General features: G+C 40.5%; 1 protein-coding gene across 1 annotated transcript in view; it reads left to right on the top strand.

Moving 5' to 3' along the window:
* Positions 1-18,541, top strand: part of Nck2 (NCK adaptor protein 2) — a 67,775-nt gene that overhangs the window by 20,065 nt on the left and 29,169 nt on the right. Inside the window, exon 2 of the mRNA XM_013034699.1 lies at positions 7,041-7,282. Coding sequence (XP_012890153.1) covers positions 7,057-7,282 — 226 coding nt within the window. The 5' untranslated portion in view covers positions 7,041-7,056. The remainder of the gene's footprint in view (positions 1-7,040; positions 7,283-18,541) is intronic.

Genomic DNA, 18,541 nt, shown 5'->3' with positions numbered 1-18,541 from the left:
TCCCTGACAAGATGATATGCAAGCCTACTGGCCCATACTATCTCACATAATTGGACATGAATAAAGTGAGAACAGGCATTGGCTGCTTCCCACGATGTCTTATTTAGTCCTTGTAAATGTGCAGAGCAACTCTGCAAAGACAAATGGAGGTCAGAGTGCCCTGGTACCTTCCCCCCAGGGCCACTCAGCTAGGTGCTGCAAGGCTGGCTTTCAGATGGAGAGAAATGTGCCCATTTCAGAGGTAGATTGTGTAGGTCATAACATTTCACCTTGATCCAACAAAGCCTAGAACAAATCATGAAAAGACCCTCTCCAAGATCACCCCCAAGAAAGCTAATGAGGTCTTTCTGGCTCCAAGTTCCACTCTATAACTTTCAGGAGCCAGAACTTGCTTGTCCTTAAACAGCAGTATGTGGGAGGGTCAGGGCTTATTTCTCACTGTCTGGAGGAGAGGGACAATGAGAGGAACCCTACCATTTAGTTCTGTGCTTTGCAGCCAGGACACTTTTACCTTGTAACTCCTCTGAGAGCTTCCTGTTAGCTCTCTCCAGTAAAATATTCAAAAACAAATCTGAGTCTCCTGAGTCATGCCTGGAAGATGAGGAACTATTGCTGTTTCTCCCTTAGTAATTTCACTGATTCATTTGTTGAAAGAAATTGAAATTCAGTGTTTATTAGCATCCATCTTCCCCTTGGGATTTGTTTTTTAATCTGTGCAACAAAATTCTGCCTCCAAGTAACTATGGGATGGTAAGAATATTAGCTAGAACTAGTGAGGAGACTCTCCTAGTAAGCTCATCCTACCCAGCTCCCTGGCTTCATGGATTTGGGTGACTTACTTAATATCTTCCCACCCCAGTTGCCTTATTTATGAAGTGTATCTATAGGCAATATGTATTTCATTCACGATGAACACCTGATGAGCTCATTCATGTGGAACCACTCACATGAGCCATGGTCACTTATGTGAACACTGAAGACCTTAGACATTTAGGCATTGAGCAGCATCCTCAGTGCTTGGTGAAGGACTATTGATTTTATTCTCATTTACATGTAGTTTGTTTTTGTGTCATAGGGAGTTGATAAGTCCTTGACTTGTGTCACAACGCAATTAACTTACAGAGAGTTGGAACAGCCATGAGATTCCATGTTGTGTCCTAGTTAGAGATGCAGTCCGTGAGCTGTAATTAGTGATACTTGCTGTAAAAGGCCACCAACTGTCCTGTCTGTTTCCCCATAGGAGACCACAGGCTTCTGCCAACTCTGGTCACATTAGTTGGCATCTGACAAGTCTGGTCTACCACACAACTTGAAATTTTAATCAAGAGTTTTTAGTTGCTTCAAAGGCATTCTCATGAATCAGTCTCCTTAATCCAAACTCACTATTTTTAAATATTTGCAAATACATACTGTGGGAGAAGATAAACAAAAATTGTCTCTTTCTTTAGACGGACATTGGCATAACACATCATTTTCTGACCTCTTTCACAGCCTCGTCACAAATACTCTGTTCTCTTTCAGTCTCAGCAGATGAAAATTGGGGGGTCATATGGGTTAGATTCATTTTGGAACCTTCTAGAGATTTCTTTCATCCTTTGGCAGCAGTGTAGTACCTCTAAATCTCTCTGAGGCTCCTACCTCTGTCTCCTATCTACAAGGACTTTGGTGGTTGCCTGCAGCCCTCCCGGATAATCTGTGGTCATCTCTTTACTTTGAGGGAAAGTAGTCAGCAACCCTGAATTCACCTTGTCTCTGCAATGTCACGGGCCCAGGTGCTGGGGTTAGAACATGGACATCTGCCTATATATTTACTAGAGCCTTGCATTTCAATGCATTTCTGTAAACTAGTTGATTACATTTCTTCCCCGAAGGCATGATATAATGCAAACGTGAGTCTTTTAGGAGAGAAAATGATATTATTTGAATAATTCTGACAATGAGTCAGGTTGAAAAAGGAAAATCTCAACAGCTGCCTTTACCTCTCTAAATCAGTATGTCCACATAGTATTTTTCTGAAATTTCAAGTCACTGTCCTGGACTTTGAATATTAAAAGAGCTTATTTTGCCAATCAGTCTTTACATGTATTTTGAATTGAGTTTTGGAAATCCCTATGTTTTCTCATTGGCCTAATGTTTCTTCTGCAAACTGAGGTAAACAGAGCTTTAGGCTCTGTGACTGTGGTCTTCTATGTAGCAGGCCAGGGTTTTAAGTCAATAGATGTATAAATGAGGTAGATAAATGTTAACTTTTAAAAAATGTTAACTTTTAATCATCGATCTGCCTTGTATTTGAGCTTCCATTAAGCCAGATGATGAGCCAAAATAACCACTGTCAACATATAACATATAATGGGGCCTCAGACAACACATGGACAGGTCATCTCAGATAGCACTGTAGTAAGCAAAGGCTCTGAAGGAAGTAAATTGAGACCAGGACAGTTGTACTGACATTGGTAAGGAGTTCAAAGAAGGGCGTTTCTAAGAAGATACTCAATGCCCCAGACCCTTGCCTCACCTAGTTGGTTCCCTATGCCTGTTTGGAGTGTTGTGGGAACACTGACATTTATGCATGATATGAGTAATGGAATTGTTTTTTATGATGTAGAGTCTAAGAATATAGTATCAGTGTTACTTTAGAAGTTTATTTTATTTAGAACTATTAAGCCAGTAAACATTTTATAGCTCTTTTATTCAGTTTCTGAATCTTCTCCCCTTGAAGACTTGCAAAATTAGCCTCACTTGTGAAAATCTTTGAGAGCTGCTGTTTTTCATCATAACTTTGGGGATTTGCCAAACTCTGTTTTAGAGAAGTCATGTGACATGCAAGATGTAATCAAGTTTTCGAATATTAGAGTTGTTCAGTTTTCTCCCTGGAGGATAGATCAACATGGTGACCTTTATCAGCTATACTCAACAAAGGCAAAAGTGAAAGTTCCTTTAATTACCTTAGCTGGAGAGAGAAATGTGACTTATGCTTTGATATTGATCTCTATACTTCTATTCCTTAGCCTAAATCAGTATACCATCACTGATTTAATCTCAATAGTTAGAATATGTACCATTTCAGATCTATTTTCTGTTTGCAAACAGGCTTTCTGATTTTTTACATTTAAGTCAGTGTGCATAGCTCACATTATTGTGGAACAGTGATTCACCTCCAGTCCCTTTCTGTTCTAGTCCATTCTGCTTTGCATTATAGCAGATCATTCTGGCAATAACCATGTGTTATTGTTAAGCTCCTAAACATCAGTTACCTAAAGGAAGGCTGGGAGGAACCACGTCTGGGCAAGAGAATGGACTTTATCTGGCCTTTGCAACCTTTTTGGCAAAGAGTAGAAAGCTCTGACATTACAGAAATACAGGCTGATTTATTTTGTCTTATCTATGCTTAGCTACTGCTTGGCATCAAAATAATAAACTGAATGGATCCATAGTTCACTGCAGAAAAGGCGGAATACTAATTTCTATTCAGAAAGCTGGGATACATAAAAAGTTTTGGAAAAACACAGTTTCAAGAAAGTGTTTAGGGATTGGTTGTTCTTAAATGTAAACACCTGGTCTGCAGAAGCTGATTAGTTGGGAGAAGCTGTTGAGTAAGGCAGTTGTTGATTGGTTGGTCCTCTGAAACACTCTTACTGGAATGATAGTTGTAATTGGCCATCTGAAGCAGTCTCACTGGAGTGAGGTAGTTTTTGATAGGCTCTCCCTCTAAAGCAACCTCACTGGGAACCAGGTAGTTGGTGATTAGTAGATTTCTCTGTAGTTGATGGGCCTTCTTTTTTTCTTTTTCTCCTATTTTTTTTTAAGATGATCCCACTGTGCAGCCTACAACTTAGTATTTTCTTGTCTCAGCCTCCCTAACACCAAGATTACAGGTGTGTGAACCACTATACCCAGTTGAAACCATTTTTATTGAAGAGTGGAGGCCATTAATTAATTAGACTAGGATTAAAACCCATTGTGATGGTCAAGAAACAGCCAGACATTTTCTAGGTGTACAGGAGCTAAATATCTTGGATTGAAGTTAGCCTATCAACATATAGACCACATTATTATACCCCAGTCACCCTAATATCCAGAAGTAGTTCCTTAGCACTGATTTGGTAGCCACAAACCTGGGCTCAAATGGATCCTCATGCTGTTATTACACAATTTACTTAATCACTGTGATCCTTAGTCTCCTGAAAGATAACACTTCCCCAAAAGTGAGTGCTCTCAGATTTAAACCAGTTGATGAGAATCATGTGCTCATCATAAGATCTAAGTTTACTTTCTCATTCCTCTATTGTGCCTTCATTCCCACATTCTCACAGATTCAGAGAAGCATCATGAAGAGGCAGTGAACTGAGTTCTTTTCTTGGTTTTTGTAGCCTAAGGCACAGGCCTTAGCATCACTTGGAAAGAGTAGGAAGTTGGTCCCTGGACCTCATTCATAGAGATTTTAGTATGATTGCTTAGGGGCAGAACTCAGACAATGGTATTTTCATGATGTCCACTATGCACTGAAATGCATCTGCATAGCCAGAGCCTTCCTTAACTGCTCTTCAGGCAGAAGAAAATCGTTAGATAAGCTTTGGTTGGCTAGATCATCATTGGCCTAAGTGATGAATGGTTTTTATTAAAATTTAGAAATTGTGTAATTAAGAAATAAGCCTGGTATTTAAATGCAATTCTCTCTCTGAGCCCCATTTTGGTTACTGCTATTATCTTTGTCCATTACTTAAAAGGAAAATCTCCTTTGAAAAGTCCAATCCGGTAGGATGGTAAGATGTGTGAGCTTCATAGTATAATCTAAGTCTGAATGTCGGTAAGAGATTGTCTCTACTTTTGAAATGAGTGTTGTGTAAATTCTACCCACTTGGACATTGTGTACATTATATACAAGGGTACAAGAAGTTTGTCTTTCCTAAAAGATTTAATCTATAAAAGTGGAATCAATGAGAAGAATATTTATTGTTTATAAGTGTTTTACTGTCTAGTATTCATGCTTTTGTGAAATCACTGGTATTTTGGTTTCTTCCCTATAAGGTGACCAAAACTCCAAAGGAAAGGGTGGCTTCTCATCATCCCTACTGTATGAGTTATGACTCTAGCACTTTTTGTTCTGGGGTGTTTGTGTGTGTGTGTGTGTGTGTGTGTGTGTGTGTACATGCACACACATGCACATGTGCACACCAGCACTGAGGCTTCAACTCAGGACCTGGGCACTCTGTCTCTTAGCTCTTTTGCTCATGGCTAATGCTCTACCACTTGAGCCATGCCTCTACTTCCAGATTTTTTTGCTGGTTAACTGCAGTTAAGAGACATATAGACTTTCTGCCCAGGTTGACTTTGAACGGTGATTCTCAGCTCTCAGCCTCCAGAGTAGCTAGGATTACAGGTGAGAGCTACCAGTGCCAAATTCTGATCATTTTTAAGGTAGAGTCTCACTTCTCTTGTTTCTGGTAGTCTGTACGTTGATCCTCCTGTTTATACTTCCCACTGTAGCTGTGATGACAGTGCCACCACACCTACCTCTCTGTCTGAGATCTTACTAACTTTTCTGCCCATTCTGGATTGGACTGGAATTGTGATCCTCTTGAATTCTGTCTCCCAAATAACAGCAATTACAAGTGTGAGCCACTATCAGCACCTTGCTAAATGTTGTGGGTTGTTTTGTTTTTGCTAAAAGAGTGCTTACCCATGTTATACCTAGGAAGTATGGAGTTGCTGAAATATAGTAACTTTTTTGACATATTTATTGCTTTCTAATTCCCAAGTTGACTTGGGCCACGTGTTATGTTATATACCATGATTACTTATTAGTTGTTTTAATAAGCTAAGCTAGTAGATCAAAATTATAAACATACATGAAAATATATACAGGGCCATATGCATATAAACATGAACAAATTGAGTATAGCATGATATACTTGGGGAAGGATTTTAGTGGTGTAACTTCTCTGAACAACTAATGAGCATCTTAAAATAAATACCAGGAGGAAGGTAAATGAGTGTGGATGAATGCAGGGATTAAAAGGTACATATATGAAAATAAACCCGGGGAACTTGAGGGGATGGATGGGGTTGGGAGGTATAGGAGACAATGATGAAAGTGGTGACACTGATCAAGATTCATTGTACTCATAAACTGATTTGTTGAGTTAAAACCCCTGTACAATTACTTAAAGACAATTTTAAAAATAGATTTTTTAAAAAAAAACTAAGGCTTTGTCATTGATTTGGTACTCTTTTTAATTTTCTTATTATTTAAGTAGTTGTACAAAGGAGATGCCACTTAACAAAGAAGTTTATGAATACAATATATCTTGATCAATGACACCCCTTCTAGCATTCTTAATTCCTATTTCACCAGTGTTTCCAACAATTTCTTTTCTCTGTTTCATGATCCAAACCCAGTAGATGTCATTGTGTTAGTTCCACATTAATTCTAATAATGAATGTGTGGGAGTTGTTTGTATGTGTTGTATTTTTAAAATGTATTTTTTTTTTTTGTCATGGGGCCTGAACTCTGGGCTTGGGCGCTATCCCTCAGCTCTTTAGCTCTACCACGTAAGCCACAGTGCCACTTCTGGCTTTTTCTGCTTATGTGGTGCTGAGGAATCAAACCCAGGGCCTCCTGCAAGGCAAACACTCTACCACTGCATCGCCTTCCCAGCCCAAACATATTCTTAAACTTCAGCATAGACTGAGAAAATGAGTGTGACCCTGTTGGCTGCAAAGGAGCCATTGTTACTAAATCAAATGAGCACATTCACATATCATTGTTTTTTAGAGTGTGTTGCAAGTTTGTTTGATTTTGGTAGAATACATGGGATTCCTAATACACCAGGAATAGTAACACAAGATTTCTTTTATAAAGTTGCTATTTCTAAGGAAAACACAAATGCTGGTTTAAAGAAGGTCATTTCAAGCGTGAACTTTCAAGATTCTGCAGAGTTGTAAGAAGAGCTCTGCCATTGTCTAATTGTTCGAGTTGGTCAAAGGATACAGTGGTTAGGTGATTCTCTAACGAGTGTCTCCAAATGTTTTGCTGGCAGAAGGACTCCATGAAAGATGACAGAAGAAGTTATTGTCATAGCCAAGTGGGACTACACAGCCCAGCAGGACCAGGAGCTTGACATCAAGAAGAATGAGCGCCTATGGCTGCTGGATGACTCCAAGACGTGGTGGCGGGTGAGGAATGCAGCCAACAGGACGGGCTATGTGCCATCCAACTATGTGGAGCGCAAGAACAGCCTGAAGAAGGGATCCCTGGTGAAAAACCTCAAGGACACACTAGGTAAGTGCCCACCCAGGGTCTACAGCCAGCCCTCTGCCTGACCTGGAGAGGGAAGCCTTGGTCTCCAGGCAGGATGGATCCTTTTTCCAGTTCTTGGATTTTGTTTTTGTTTTGTGTCTATACTGGGGATTGAATTCAGGGCCAGGGAGCTCTTCATAAGCTTTTTTGTTCAAGGCTGGTGCTCTTCTTCTTGAGTTACACCTCCACTGGCTAATTGGAGACTTTTCTGCTCTGCTTGGCTTTGGACGGAGATCCTCAGATCTCAGCCTCCTGAGCAGCTGGAATTACAGGTGTGCACCACCAATGCTAGGTTTCTTTGTTTTGTTGTTTTAAGATCTATTTAAATGTTGACTTCCTCCTAGTTGTCTTTTCTACAGTCCATGAGAATTAAGAGATCAAGAAATAGAAATACGTTGTTTCTCATTTTCTGGAGATTGTAGAATTTGGGCTCATATATATGCTTTGTATTCCTGCACAAGTGTCAGTCTCCTGTGTCAAAATTCCAGAGGACCCTGAGATAGAAGTGCTACCTGAAAGTGTCCCTCTGTGTCCTCCCATCAACTCTTTTACTCTTCCATATAATCTCATCGATTTGGCTTTCATGCACAGAACATTTTCCCCTGAGTTAACAATATTTCATGCCACAGTTCCAGGCACTGTTCATCAGCTGGCAGCTGGAATCAGTGGCATTAGTTGTCATTAGGGCCTGGCTTTAGATTATCTCCCATTACCTGTGTTCAGTCATCATGATGTCTTGTTTTCTCCTTTAGTTTTCTTCCTCAGTGTCACTGTATGCATGTCTTTTGTGCTCATGAGGTCTCTCTCTCTCTCTCTCTCTCTCTCTCTGTTTATCTCTATCTCTGTTATGTTTTGTTTTTGAGAAAAGAATCTCATGTAACACAGGCGGATCTCAAACTTTGATTCCTCCTGCTTCTACCATCCTAACACTAGGATTAAATGCACGCACCACCACGCCTGCTTCAGTATCTCTCTCCTTTAAAACTACCAGCATTCAATTCTGCTGGGGTTTTTTTTCTGATGCTTTTATTTAACCCTCGTGACCACCTTGAAATCCTAACCTCTAAACACCCTACTAGGATTAAGTTTCCACCTTGCTAACACCTCTAAACTGAAAGTTAAATTCCAACACAAGGGACCATAGGAGGATGTGCTCAAACACAGACATGTAGACTGCCATGTCATGTGATGTGAATGGTGCCCCGCTTTCCTTTGGGCGGTGTGCATTGGGCTCACTTCAAATTGTCTGAGAACATAAGTGAGATGACCCCTTTAAATAAGTGAATGATCTGAGCTGACATTTTAGCAATTATTACCTGCTTATGTGAGTATAAAATTGTATATAGCAGGTACTACTGGGTTATTACTTCCAGATTGTGTTAAAGTAAGCCAATGTTATCACCTGTACTTTATTTGCATAGGTTTTGCTTTTTAGGACTTGAGAGAGATTTTGTCTCATTTATGGGGGAGGGAGAGGAATACATGGGGAAAACTTGAAAAGAAAATTCTATGCCAAATGTGGTGGGTGTTGGAAAATGTACATCTTTCATTTTCTACAATCCTGGGAAGTCTAAACTATCTGTTCAAAATCATTGAAAGCCTTCATTTGTTGGGTGGTATTTTTGTGTTATGATTGCGGTTTCTTCCCCATGATTGGGAAAAAGAAGAGAGATAGTTTTTGGCAGATACTTTGGGTAGATTACACCAGGTCAGTGTGTATCTTGGATTCTGAGGCTGATTTAGAAATTCCATGTCCCATTGGCATTCTGATTCTCTTTCCACTGAAGCTTCTCTCCTTAGTCTCCCTCCCCACTCCCTTACATACACATGTCATGAGAAAGGAATATTCTTTTCCTGTCCTTTCCACTGGTAAGAAAATGAGGAAAGCATGAATGGATAAACATTAGAATTTCCTGAAAGTAGTCATATTTATCCTTTCCAATTTCAACCTCTTACCCCAAACTACCTTCCTTTTGAGCATATTAAACATTATTGGCTTGTTTGTCTGCCTTTTAAAAAACCACCAAAACTATAACAAACTATTGTCTTCAGGATTCAATTAAAGTATGAAATGCTCCCAAACTGGTAGGAAGTAGAAGAAGGCAAAATGACCCTCTAGATTATGTAGAAATTCCTTGGAATGACTTCTCCTTTCACTTCTTCGTTTCCTTAGAATGAGAAAAGACAAAGCCTCAAAGTGAAAGTATGAACCAGGTCTTCTGGCCAGTGGGTTTATTGGCTTTTTCCCTGAGTTGACATCAGTGTGGCAAGTTCACATAGTCCCTTCTCTTAAATGCACCCACATATTCCACTCTGGGCTGCTACTGTGTCCCTGACAGATGGCCATCCAGCTCTGCAGGAACACGTTTGCATCTAGAGTGGGCCAATTCCATTTTTGGAGAACACAGATTGTTAGAAAGCACTTCCTTAAATAGAATAAAATTTTTGCATTTCTTCCACTTCCTCTCCTTGGCTCTCATTTTGCCCTCTAGGGCTGTGCTGAGCAAATCTTCTCTTTTGTAGACTGGCAGCTCTCCCGTGGGCTTCAGACTTTGTTCAAGCATGCGTTTCTTTGGAAACATTTGCATGAAGTATGATATACTGCAAAAATACTTAGAGTGTGTTTCATATAGCCCTTGGAGATGAGTACTTAGGCATCGGAGAAACGGCTCCCATTTTTAGTATATCTTTTTGTTTGGATGTATTTATCATGCCCACTTGAAGGCTTGCTATGCATTGGACAGACAGGTTCCTTGTTACCTCAGCTTGAGTTTTGCATGAATTTTGGATTGTATTATGTGAAGCGTTATTGAGGAGCAAGGATAGCGCCCCTGATAGGAAACCTCCCTTTGGAGTAGCATCTTTCTCTGTAACCTGACTTCCATGCAGAGCACATAGACAAGAAGGAAGGTGAGAGGGCCTAGTAGCCCCTCCTATCTCCTAGTAGTCTCTTTTGCTAAGAAGATGGGCACCAAAGTGTTTATAGCTTCCTGTTTAGTTACTGTCACCTGTGTGTCCTTATAATCACAGCATGGTTTTTCAACTGATAGTGGAGACTGCAGAAAAGCTCTCTGCTGTGTGTTACGAGTGAAAGCAGCATTGAAACATGTCATTTTTACTTCTGTGTACATCCTCTCGCTTCTAATGTGCACAGTAGGATTTTCCTGGAAATTGCCTTGTTGGGAATAGATTGTTCTGGACTCCTCCACTGGGGTATAGTGTTTGAAAATGTGAGCGTACACCTAACCACAGGTGCCTAGCTGTATGTTTCCCTCCTGTTTTCTTAGACTTCTTTGTGGTGCTAAAGTTGGTAGTGAACTTAACTTTGTCACACACAGTAGTTTGTTTAGGCAACTTGAAGAAAGCATTTTTCTTTTCTCTCTCCTTTTTCTTTGCTCTATTTTCTCTCTTCTCTTATGAAAGTATTAACCTTACTGGTGTTTTCTGTTGTTTGTTTTGCTCTGGTTTGGGGAAGTACTGGGATTTGAACCTAGGGCCTCACATTTGTTAGGCAGGTGTTCTACCACTTGAGAGCCATGCCATTTATTCTGAAAGTGTTAATGTTCTTTTCCTTTAATAATTTGTCACTGAATAGAATGATATAAGCTCTTACTCTCTCACGTGGCAGTGGATCTTCTTTCATGTTCTGCATATTACCATGAATAGTCAAGAGAACTTTTCCACAGATAACAAGGAACAATTGTCAGCAATGATTTCAGCCAGCAAAATGCACTTGATAGTTTGAAGGGCTCAGACTTCACAGTTCCGAACTCAGCAGTGAGAGGTTCCAGGCTGCCATCTGGACTTGACCTTGCAACCTGACTTAAAAACCATGTGGGTGAAGCATTAGAAAAGCACTGTGCTGAAAAGCTTTTGAAACAGAGAATCTGCTCCCCGGGTGGTATTTTTCAAACATTTCTTGCAAGTTACTGAGGAACAGTTCTACCTACCACTCTGATAACAGCTGGAATTCACCACAGTCCCCCAGAATCAAATTCTCCTTTTAATGGCTCACTTAGGTCCATGAATCCCAAAAGTTCCTTTTATCATTTACTACTATTCCCCTCCAGAGGGCTGTCCTTCACACGTGTCCCTTGCTAACCACCTCCTTGGGCATCTCTAGGCATAATTACTTGTCCTTCGGGTTGTTCCTCCGGTACCTGTCCCAGTGTGACCATGTCCCTCAGAACACCCTCCTCTGTGATTCCTTCCAGACCTGCACACCCAGAGAGGCTTCTGATGGTAACTTTCCAGTATCTGTCTACAAATAGGCTGGACCCTATTTTGATCTATGCTTTTGATAAGGATGTGGGAATGGCTCCTATTGGTGAAATTGACAGGGTTCACAGAAGTCTCTCCCCCTACAAGACATTTACAAACCCAGACTCCAGGAGTGATGGGAGTCCCCTCCTACATACAAACCAGCGGGGACAATGTTGGCTTCCTGAAACTAGTCTTTTTTGAGTGCATCTATCAAGTGCCAATCTTTGTCCTGGAAATCAAATAGATATACAGAGCCTCTGTTCTTGAGAGTTCATTTGTTTTGTTCAGGTTCAGGGTCCTGTGAAGCCTGATTTACCTCAGAATAGGGAGTAGCATCCTCTTGCTGGAACATAAAGTTCATAGTGGGGAGACAGATAATGAGGTTGTAGATCCATGCACAGGAGTTAAACTGCGTGTCTGGATGCTCATGAGCAGTTGAATATTTGAACAGAGGTGTTCTGAGGTCCTCTGCAGAGTTGAGGATAATTAGGGGTAAAGAAAACTGGAAGAGAAGCAGACAAGCATACACTGTACAGACAGAAGGCCTAGAGGCCTGAAACAGGGAACGCACAGGGGAGTGGCAGGTGGAGGTGAGGAGCCATGAGAGAGAGGGAACGTTGGAGGGAGTTGGCATTATCAGGATGTTTAGTTCTCTCAATCTAGTAACCATTCTCTCCCCTCTAACTTGTGTGGTAAACAGAATACTGAATTTTTCTCTGTGTCCACTCAGGGAGAGCTCCCAGGTAAGACCCCAGGGCTCCTTTCCTGCACTGTGGAGGAAGAAAGGAAGGGGCATAAGCCAAGCAACTAAGGCAGGTCTGGTTTGGCCTGGGAGCCCATTGGATGCAAGCAGGGACTAGATCAATGTGTGTAGAAAGCCTTGTACCACTTTCAAATGAGTTAAGGACATACATATCTTTATTAAGGAGATTTGAATTTCTCTTATGTGACTCTTTTACTCTTTTTTCAAATCCAACTTTGGGTTTTGAGTGAAGTCCATGAATTCTTTCTTTGTATAAAATACAGACATCTACCTAGTTTCAATAACTGGCATTCTTAACATTTTTTAAACATCAAGAAGTTTCAGGGCACCATGTTCTTGTGAAAGGAAATGAGCCAATGCCTGCCTGTAGAAGCTATGTGCCCCACAGAGCCAAGCATTTTCCTTCCCCAGGGCCTGAATGACTGTTAGTGTCATTTAGGTCTTTCTCATTTTAGAGCACACTTGTGTATCACAAAAGACACTATGTGTGCTTAGTCATATACAGTGATTTATCCTATGATCAGCCTGTCCTGTAATTTTCTTTGACTTAATGTATAGTCTATAAGAAACCGGAGGCAGTAGCCAGGCTTCAGGACCAAAGTAGAACAGAAGATTGCTTTGACTGGGGTCAATAAATGCCTGTAGCAAATCCCTGCAAAACAACCATGAAAAGACCACCTGCTTACACTGTATACCACACATTTCCTCTTTCTAAGCAGTGTACCCTACTTGTATTTTTCATCCTAGCTACTCAGGCTGAGATCTGAGGATCATAGTTTGAAGCCAGCCTAGGCAAGAAAGTCTGTCAGATTCCTATCTCTAATTAACTAGCAAAAGGCCAGAACTGAAGCTGTTGCTCAAGTTGTAGAGCATTAGCCTTGAACACAAAAGTTCAGGGATAGCACTCATGCCCTGAGATTAAGCCCCATTACCAGTACCCACAAAAAAAATAATAAATACAACCAAAAAGTTAATATTCCAGAACTCAGGAACTTCAGACAATTTGTGCCCATATTAAGCATGTTGATTTGACTTAAATTGGAAGGTATAGTGTGGAAGAATAGTTAAGTGAGATGTGTTTTGTTACAGGGCATAAATGTAAGGAAATATCAATTGATATTAAAGTAGATAACACACTACCACAGGCTTGCCTTGATAGTGTTGCTAATTCCAGATGGGAAAACTAAGTCCTAGTAATCCTTTGACCTTCCTAGAAATACCCTAGTCACAGATAGGAGGCATGGAGAGGACTTCAGCTCTAAATTCAATACTTTTCTTGTACCAGAGTGACTATCTAGATTTAGTGGTAAACATCTTTGTGCATTTGAAATGGAACACAGCCCCAGAGTCAGCAATATGAAACATTGCAGACATTTCAGCAATACCATGTTCATTCTAGAAATGAAAAAGTAGGTCTGCAATAGCAGAATTTGAATGAGGTCCCTGGGGTAGATGGCTGCAGTGTAAATTTTGTGAATTTGATGGAAAGTTCTTGTTTGTGGAAATAACAGTGTTGGAGGGAACAGGGTTCTTGCATCAAATGGGTCAGGGAAAATACGTTAATTCTGCTGTTACAGTAAACTTTACAAACCCAGGAGTGGCCTAGAGACTATACTAGGCCAGAAAGTCAGATATCCACCTAGAACATGCTGTGATTAGGCTCTGAGCTCTCTTAAGCATTTACAGTTGCTACAGTGACTTCCATTTGGCCCATATCCTTCAGACACTAGAGTACATCACTGAGTGTCTGATTCAATTAGACCTGAAATGTAAGGGAAACAGCATGCCCACACGATCAGCTGATTGTTCACAGTAGTTCCCCTAAGAACTGAGAGCTTCATTGGTTTACAGAAAGTTTTACTGCTCTCTTCCTATCTGTAGGGCACAAGTGAGGAAACCCCTGCTGTATTTCCCAGTTGGATTCTGAGCAGTTCACTTGTCTTTCTTTGGTTATAACAGAGGCAAGGGGCATATGTGGACTCCTAGGCTCCCAGACTCACTGGTTGCTAATTGTCAGGAATTCTCATTTAGGCATTATGAGATGATGGATCTGTCCTCTGCTTATGAACAAACGCACAGGTTTCAAACCTGAGTAATGAATCCTACAGCCTCATTACTGTGGAAGCTGAGTGTGAGCTAGGGCTGCCCTTTCCTTGATGCCCAAGAAATCTCTTCTATGCTACTGCATTCTCTGTTGAGTGACTTTTGCAAGTAATAACCAAAGGCTATGAAATAGGGATGTGTTAAACATTATGTGGGGATTGCCCCCCGTGTAATAGGGTATGTACAGATCAGATAAGGGAGCATGGTCAGATGTTATTTCATCTGGTGGGAGGAATAATACTGCTACAGTGTCCTTCCTGCCTCAGTGGATGCCAGGGCTGAATTGTAGTTTAGCCACTGGACATTCAGAAAGCGTCATATAGGGGTCAGGAGTGGGAGGACTCAGAAGTCGAAGAATGCCTGCCTTCAAGTTCAGCCTTTGCCACCTGCCAGATGAGTGGCTTCTTGGGGTTTCTCTCCTCTTTGAGCCTCATTTGCATCAGCTGCATAAGGGGATAGGTCTTTCTTTGTCACCAAAGTTCTGAGAATTAAGTGAAGTCATCATGAAGGTGATTCTGGTCTAGGCCAAGGCCAGGACAAGAGGAGAGGGCTCTCAGTTGAGGTAACTCGGAGAGCAAGTAAGAGGTTGGCTAGGTGTCTACACCTGGTCTCCAGCTATCCGTATGGCCAGCTATCCTATGCCTATGAAAGGATGTTGAAAGTCAGTGGCCAAGGTGGTCAGGAGCTGCCAGGAGGCCTTGATGTTAGGGTGTTCCACCTCAAAAACAGCAGAAGTGACTCCATGTGAAAAGAGAATCCTAAGTATTCCTGCATGGCTGGTGGAATATGGTGGAATATGGCAGAATACAGATCCTGCTCTTCACAATGAGATTAGAAGACCAAACCTAGACTGAGCAGAGACTGAGCACAAGGCCTCAAAGCAGTGGTTGATGTCCCAAGCCCTGAGCTCAGCAGTGAGCATGGGAAGAAAGAAGGGAGTTTGGGAGGGAAACCTCTAGACTCTATTTATTTGATCCAGGATGATAGAAGTATTGATCACAGATGACTTGAGTGCTTTGAGCCTGAATAATCCACAGAAATAGGGAATTAGGAAAGCAGGAAGAGAAACTGAGCCGAGCAAACCATGTGAGCTGTGCCGAGGGCAGGATGTCTAGAGGATTTGGCAAGTCAGATGCTTCAGGCATGACTCCAGCATAGAGGATTCAAAATCATCCTGAGTTTTGTCACAACTGTCTTAGTTTACTTTCTTTTTCTTGTAATTTTTTTTAATTTTTAGGTTTTTTTAAATAAGTGTTTTTATTGTGAAAATACTGTACAGAGGGGTTATAGTTACACAAGCAAGGTAATAAGTACATTTCTTTCTTTTTTTATTGTGAGAATACTATACAGAGGAGTTACAATTACATGGGCAAGATAACAAGTACATTTCTTTTTTTTTATAAACGTATTTTTTATTGTGAAAATATTGTACAGAGGGGTTACAATTACATGGGCAAGATAATGAGTACATTTCTTATCAAGCATTGTAGCCTCCTCCTTTGTTTCCCCTTCCAATCCCTTTGCATCCTCCTCCCGTCCCCCCTCCACCAAAGTTGTAAAGTTCGTTTTTCAACGTAACGACTTGTTCATCTCATTGTTGCAATGGGTCCTCCTGTATCCCTGTTTTAACGATTTGTTTTTTCCCTTCCCCTCCACATATACCAATATCATATATAGTGAAAGCAGGGGTTATACTGTGGGGGAGGAACATACAAAGCAACAACGACATAAACTTATAAATATATTAGAAACGATCGCATGAAAGATCTCTCTTTTTTTTTTTTTTTGGTCAGTCATGGGGCTTGAGCTCTAGGCCTGGGAGCTGTCCCTGAGCAATTCAGCTCAAGGCTCATGTTCTACCACTTGAGCCATAGCACCACTTCTAGTTTTCTTGTTGGTTTTTTTTTTATTATTGTGATTAAGTGATTACATAATTTCCCAAATTTCACAGTATTGTGGGATAGTGATACTCATTTAAAGTCACAAACTCATTCTAACTTTCCTGGAGCAAATTGTCTATCACAGTCTATAACATATAACGGTGTACACATATACCCCATACATGTGATCAGCAGCATGGGGTTATTTAGTAGTGGTTCGATCAGATGAGTGGGAGTTCTTTGTTTCTTAAGTCCTGTTAATTTTGTCGTATCACCTAACATTTTGGATTTAACATCCACTTATCAGGGAGACATGTACTGTTTGTCTCTTTGCTCTTGGCTTACCTCGCTCAACATGATTTCTTCTAGCTCCATCCATTTCCCTGCAAATGTCATTATTTTATCGTTTCTAATGGCTGCATAATATTCCATTGTGTATAGATACCACAATTTTTGGATCCATTCATCTGTGGTGGAGCGTCTGGGTTGTTTCCATATCCTAGCTATTGTGAACAGTGCTGCAATAAACATGGAGCTACATGTGTCCTTGTATACTGGTTCTTGTTGTTGAGGATAGATGCCTAAAAGTAGTATGACTGGGTCATAAGGGAGGTCAATATATAGCTTTCTGAGGACCCTCCAGACTGCTTTCCAAAGTGGTTTGATAAGTGTACATTCCCACTAGCAGTGTAATAGGGTTCCTCTTTCTCCACATCCCCTCCAGCATGAATGAATGTTGAATTTTATCAAAGGCCTTTTCTGCATCTGTGGAGATAATCATGTGATTCTTGACCTTGGCTCTGTTGATGTATTGGATTACATTTATTGACTTACGTATGTTAAACCATCCCTGCATCTCTGAGATGAAGCCTACTTGGTCATAGTGTATGATTTTTTTTTATGTGTTTCTGGATTCTGTTAGCTAGAATCTTGTTAAAGATCTTTGCATCTGTGTTCATCAAGGAAATTGGCCTGTAATTCTCTTTTTTGGTTGGATCTTTGCCTGGTTTGGGGATGAGTGTGATATTGGCTTCATAGAATGAGTTTGGGATAGCTCCCTCCTTCTCTGTTTCTCTGAAGAGCTTGAGGAGTATGGGTATTAGTTCTTCTTTAAAGGTCTTATAGAATTCTGCTGTGAATCCATCTGGTCCTGGGCTTTTTTTTGTTGGAAGACTTCTGATTGCTTCCTGTATCTCGTTGTATGATATTGGCTTATTTAATTGATTTATTTCTTTGCTCAGTTTGGGCAACTTATATTTCTCTAAAAATGCATCAATTTCTGCCAGGTTTTCTTCCTTTAGAGAGTATAACTTTTGAAACTAGTCCGCTAAGATTGTTTGGATATCTTGAGTACGTTTGTGATTTTTCCCGTGGAATCCCTAATCCTGTTAATATGGGTTTCCTCTCTTTTTTAAATTAATCTTGCCAATGGTCCATCAATTTTGTTTATTTATTCAAAGAACCAGCTTTTTGTTTGGTTAATTTTGGCTATGGTTCTCCGATTCTCTAATTCATTAATCTCTGCTCTTAGTTTGGTTATCTGGCTCCATTAGTAACTTTAGGTTCTGTTTTTTCATGTTTTTCTAGCTGTTTGAATTGCAACATGAGATTATTTACTTGGTCTGTCTCCATTCTCTTGATGTGGGCACTGAGGGCAATAAATTTGCCCCTCAGGACTGCTTTTGTTGTGTCCTACAAGTTTCTTTGCGAGGTGTTTTCATTTTCATTGAGTTGTAGGAAATTTTTTATTTCTTCTTGGATCTCTTCCATTACCCAGACATTGTTAAGGAGTGTGCTGTTCAATTTTCATGTGTTAGAGTAATTTCTGCGGTATGCTTTGTTACTGAGAACTAGCTTGATTTCACTGTGATCAGATAGGATACAGGGGATTATGTCGATCCCTTTGTATTTGCGTAAGTTCCTTGCATGAACTATGATATGGTCTATTTTGGAGAAAGTTCCATGAGCTGCTGAGAAGAATGTGTACTGTGTTATTTTAGGGTGAAATACTCGGTAGATGTCAGTTAATTCCGCTTGAAGTATGGCCTCACTTAATTCAGTAGCTTCTTTACCAATCCTCCAGTTGATAGATCTGTCCTTTGGTGAGAGTGGGGTGTTAAAGTCTCCTAGTATTATCGTATTGGGATCTATTTTATTCTGTAAGTTTGAGAGTATTTGTTTAACATATCTGGGTGCACCAATGTTTGGGGAATATAACTTGATGAGGGTAAT

The sequence above is a fragment of the Dipodomys ordii genome, unplaced genomic scaffold, assembly GCF_000151885.1.
Source record: "Dipodomys ordii isolate 6190 unplaced genomic scaffold, Dord_2.0 Scaffold194, whole genome shotgun sequence".
NCBI lineage: Eukaryota > Metazoa > Chordata > Mammalia > Rodentia > Heteromyidae > Dipodomys > Dipodomys ordii.
The sequence above is the reverse complement of the archived record's forward strand: the minus strand, read 5'-3'. Positions and strand labels throughout refer to the sequence as shown.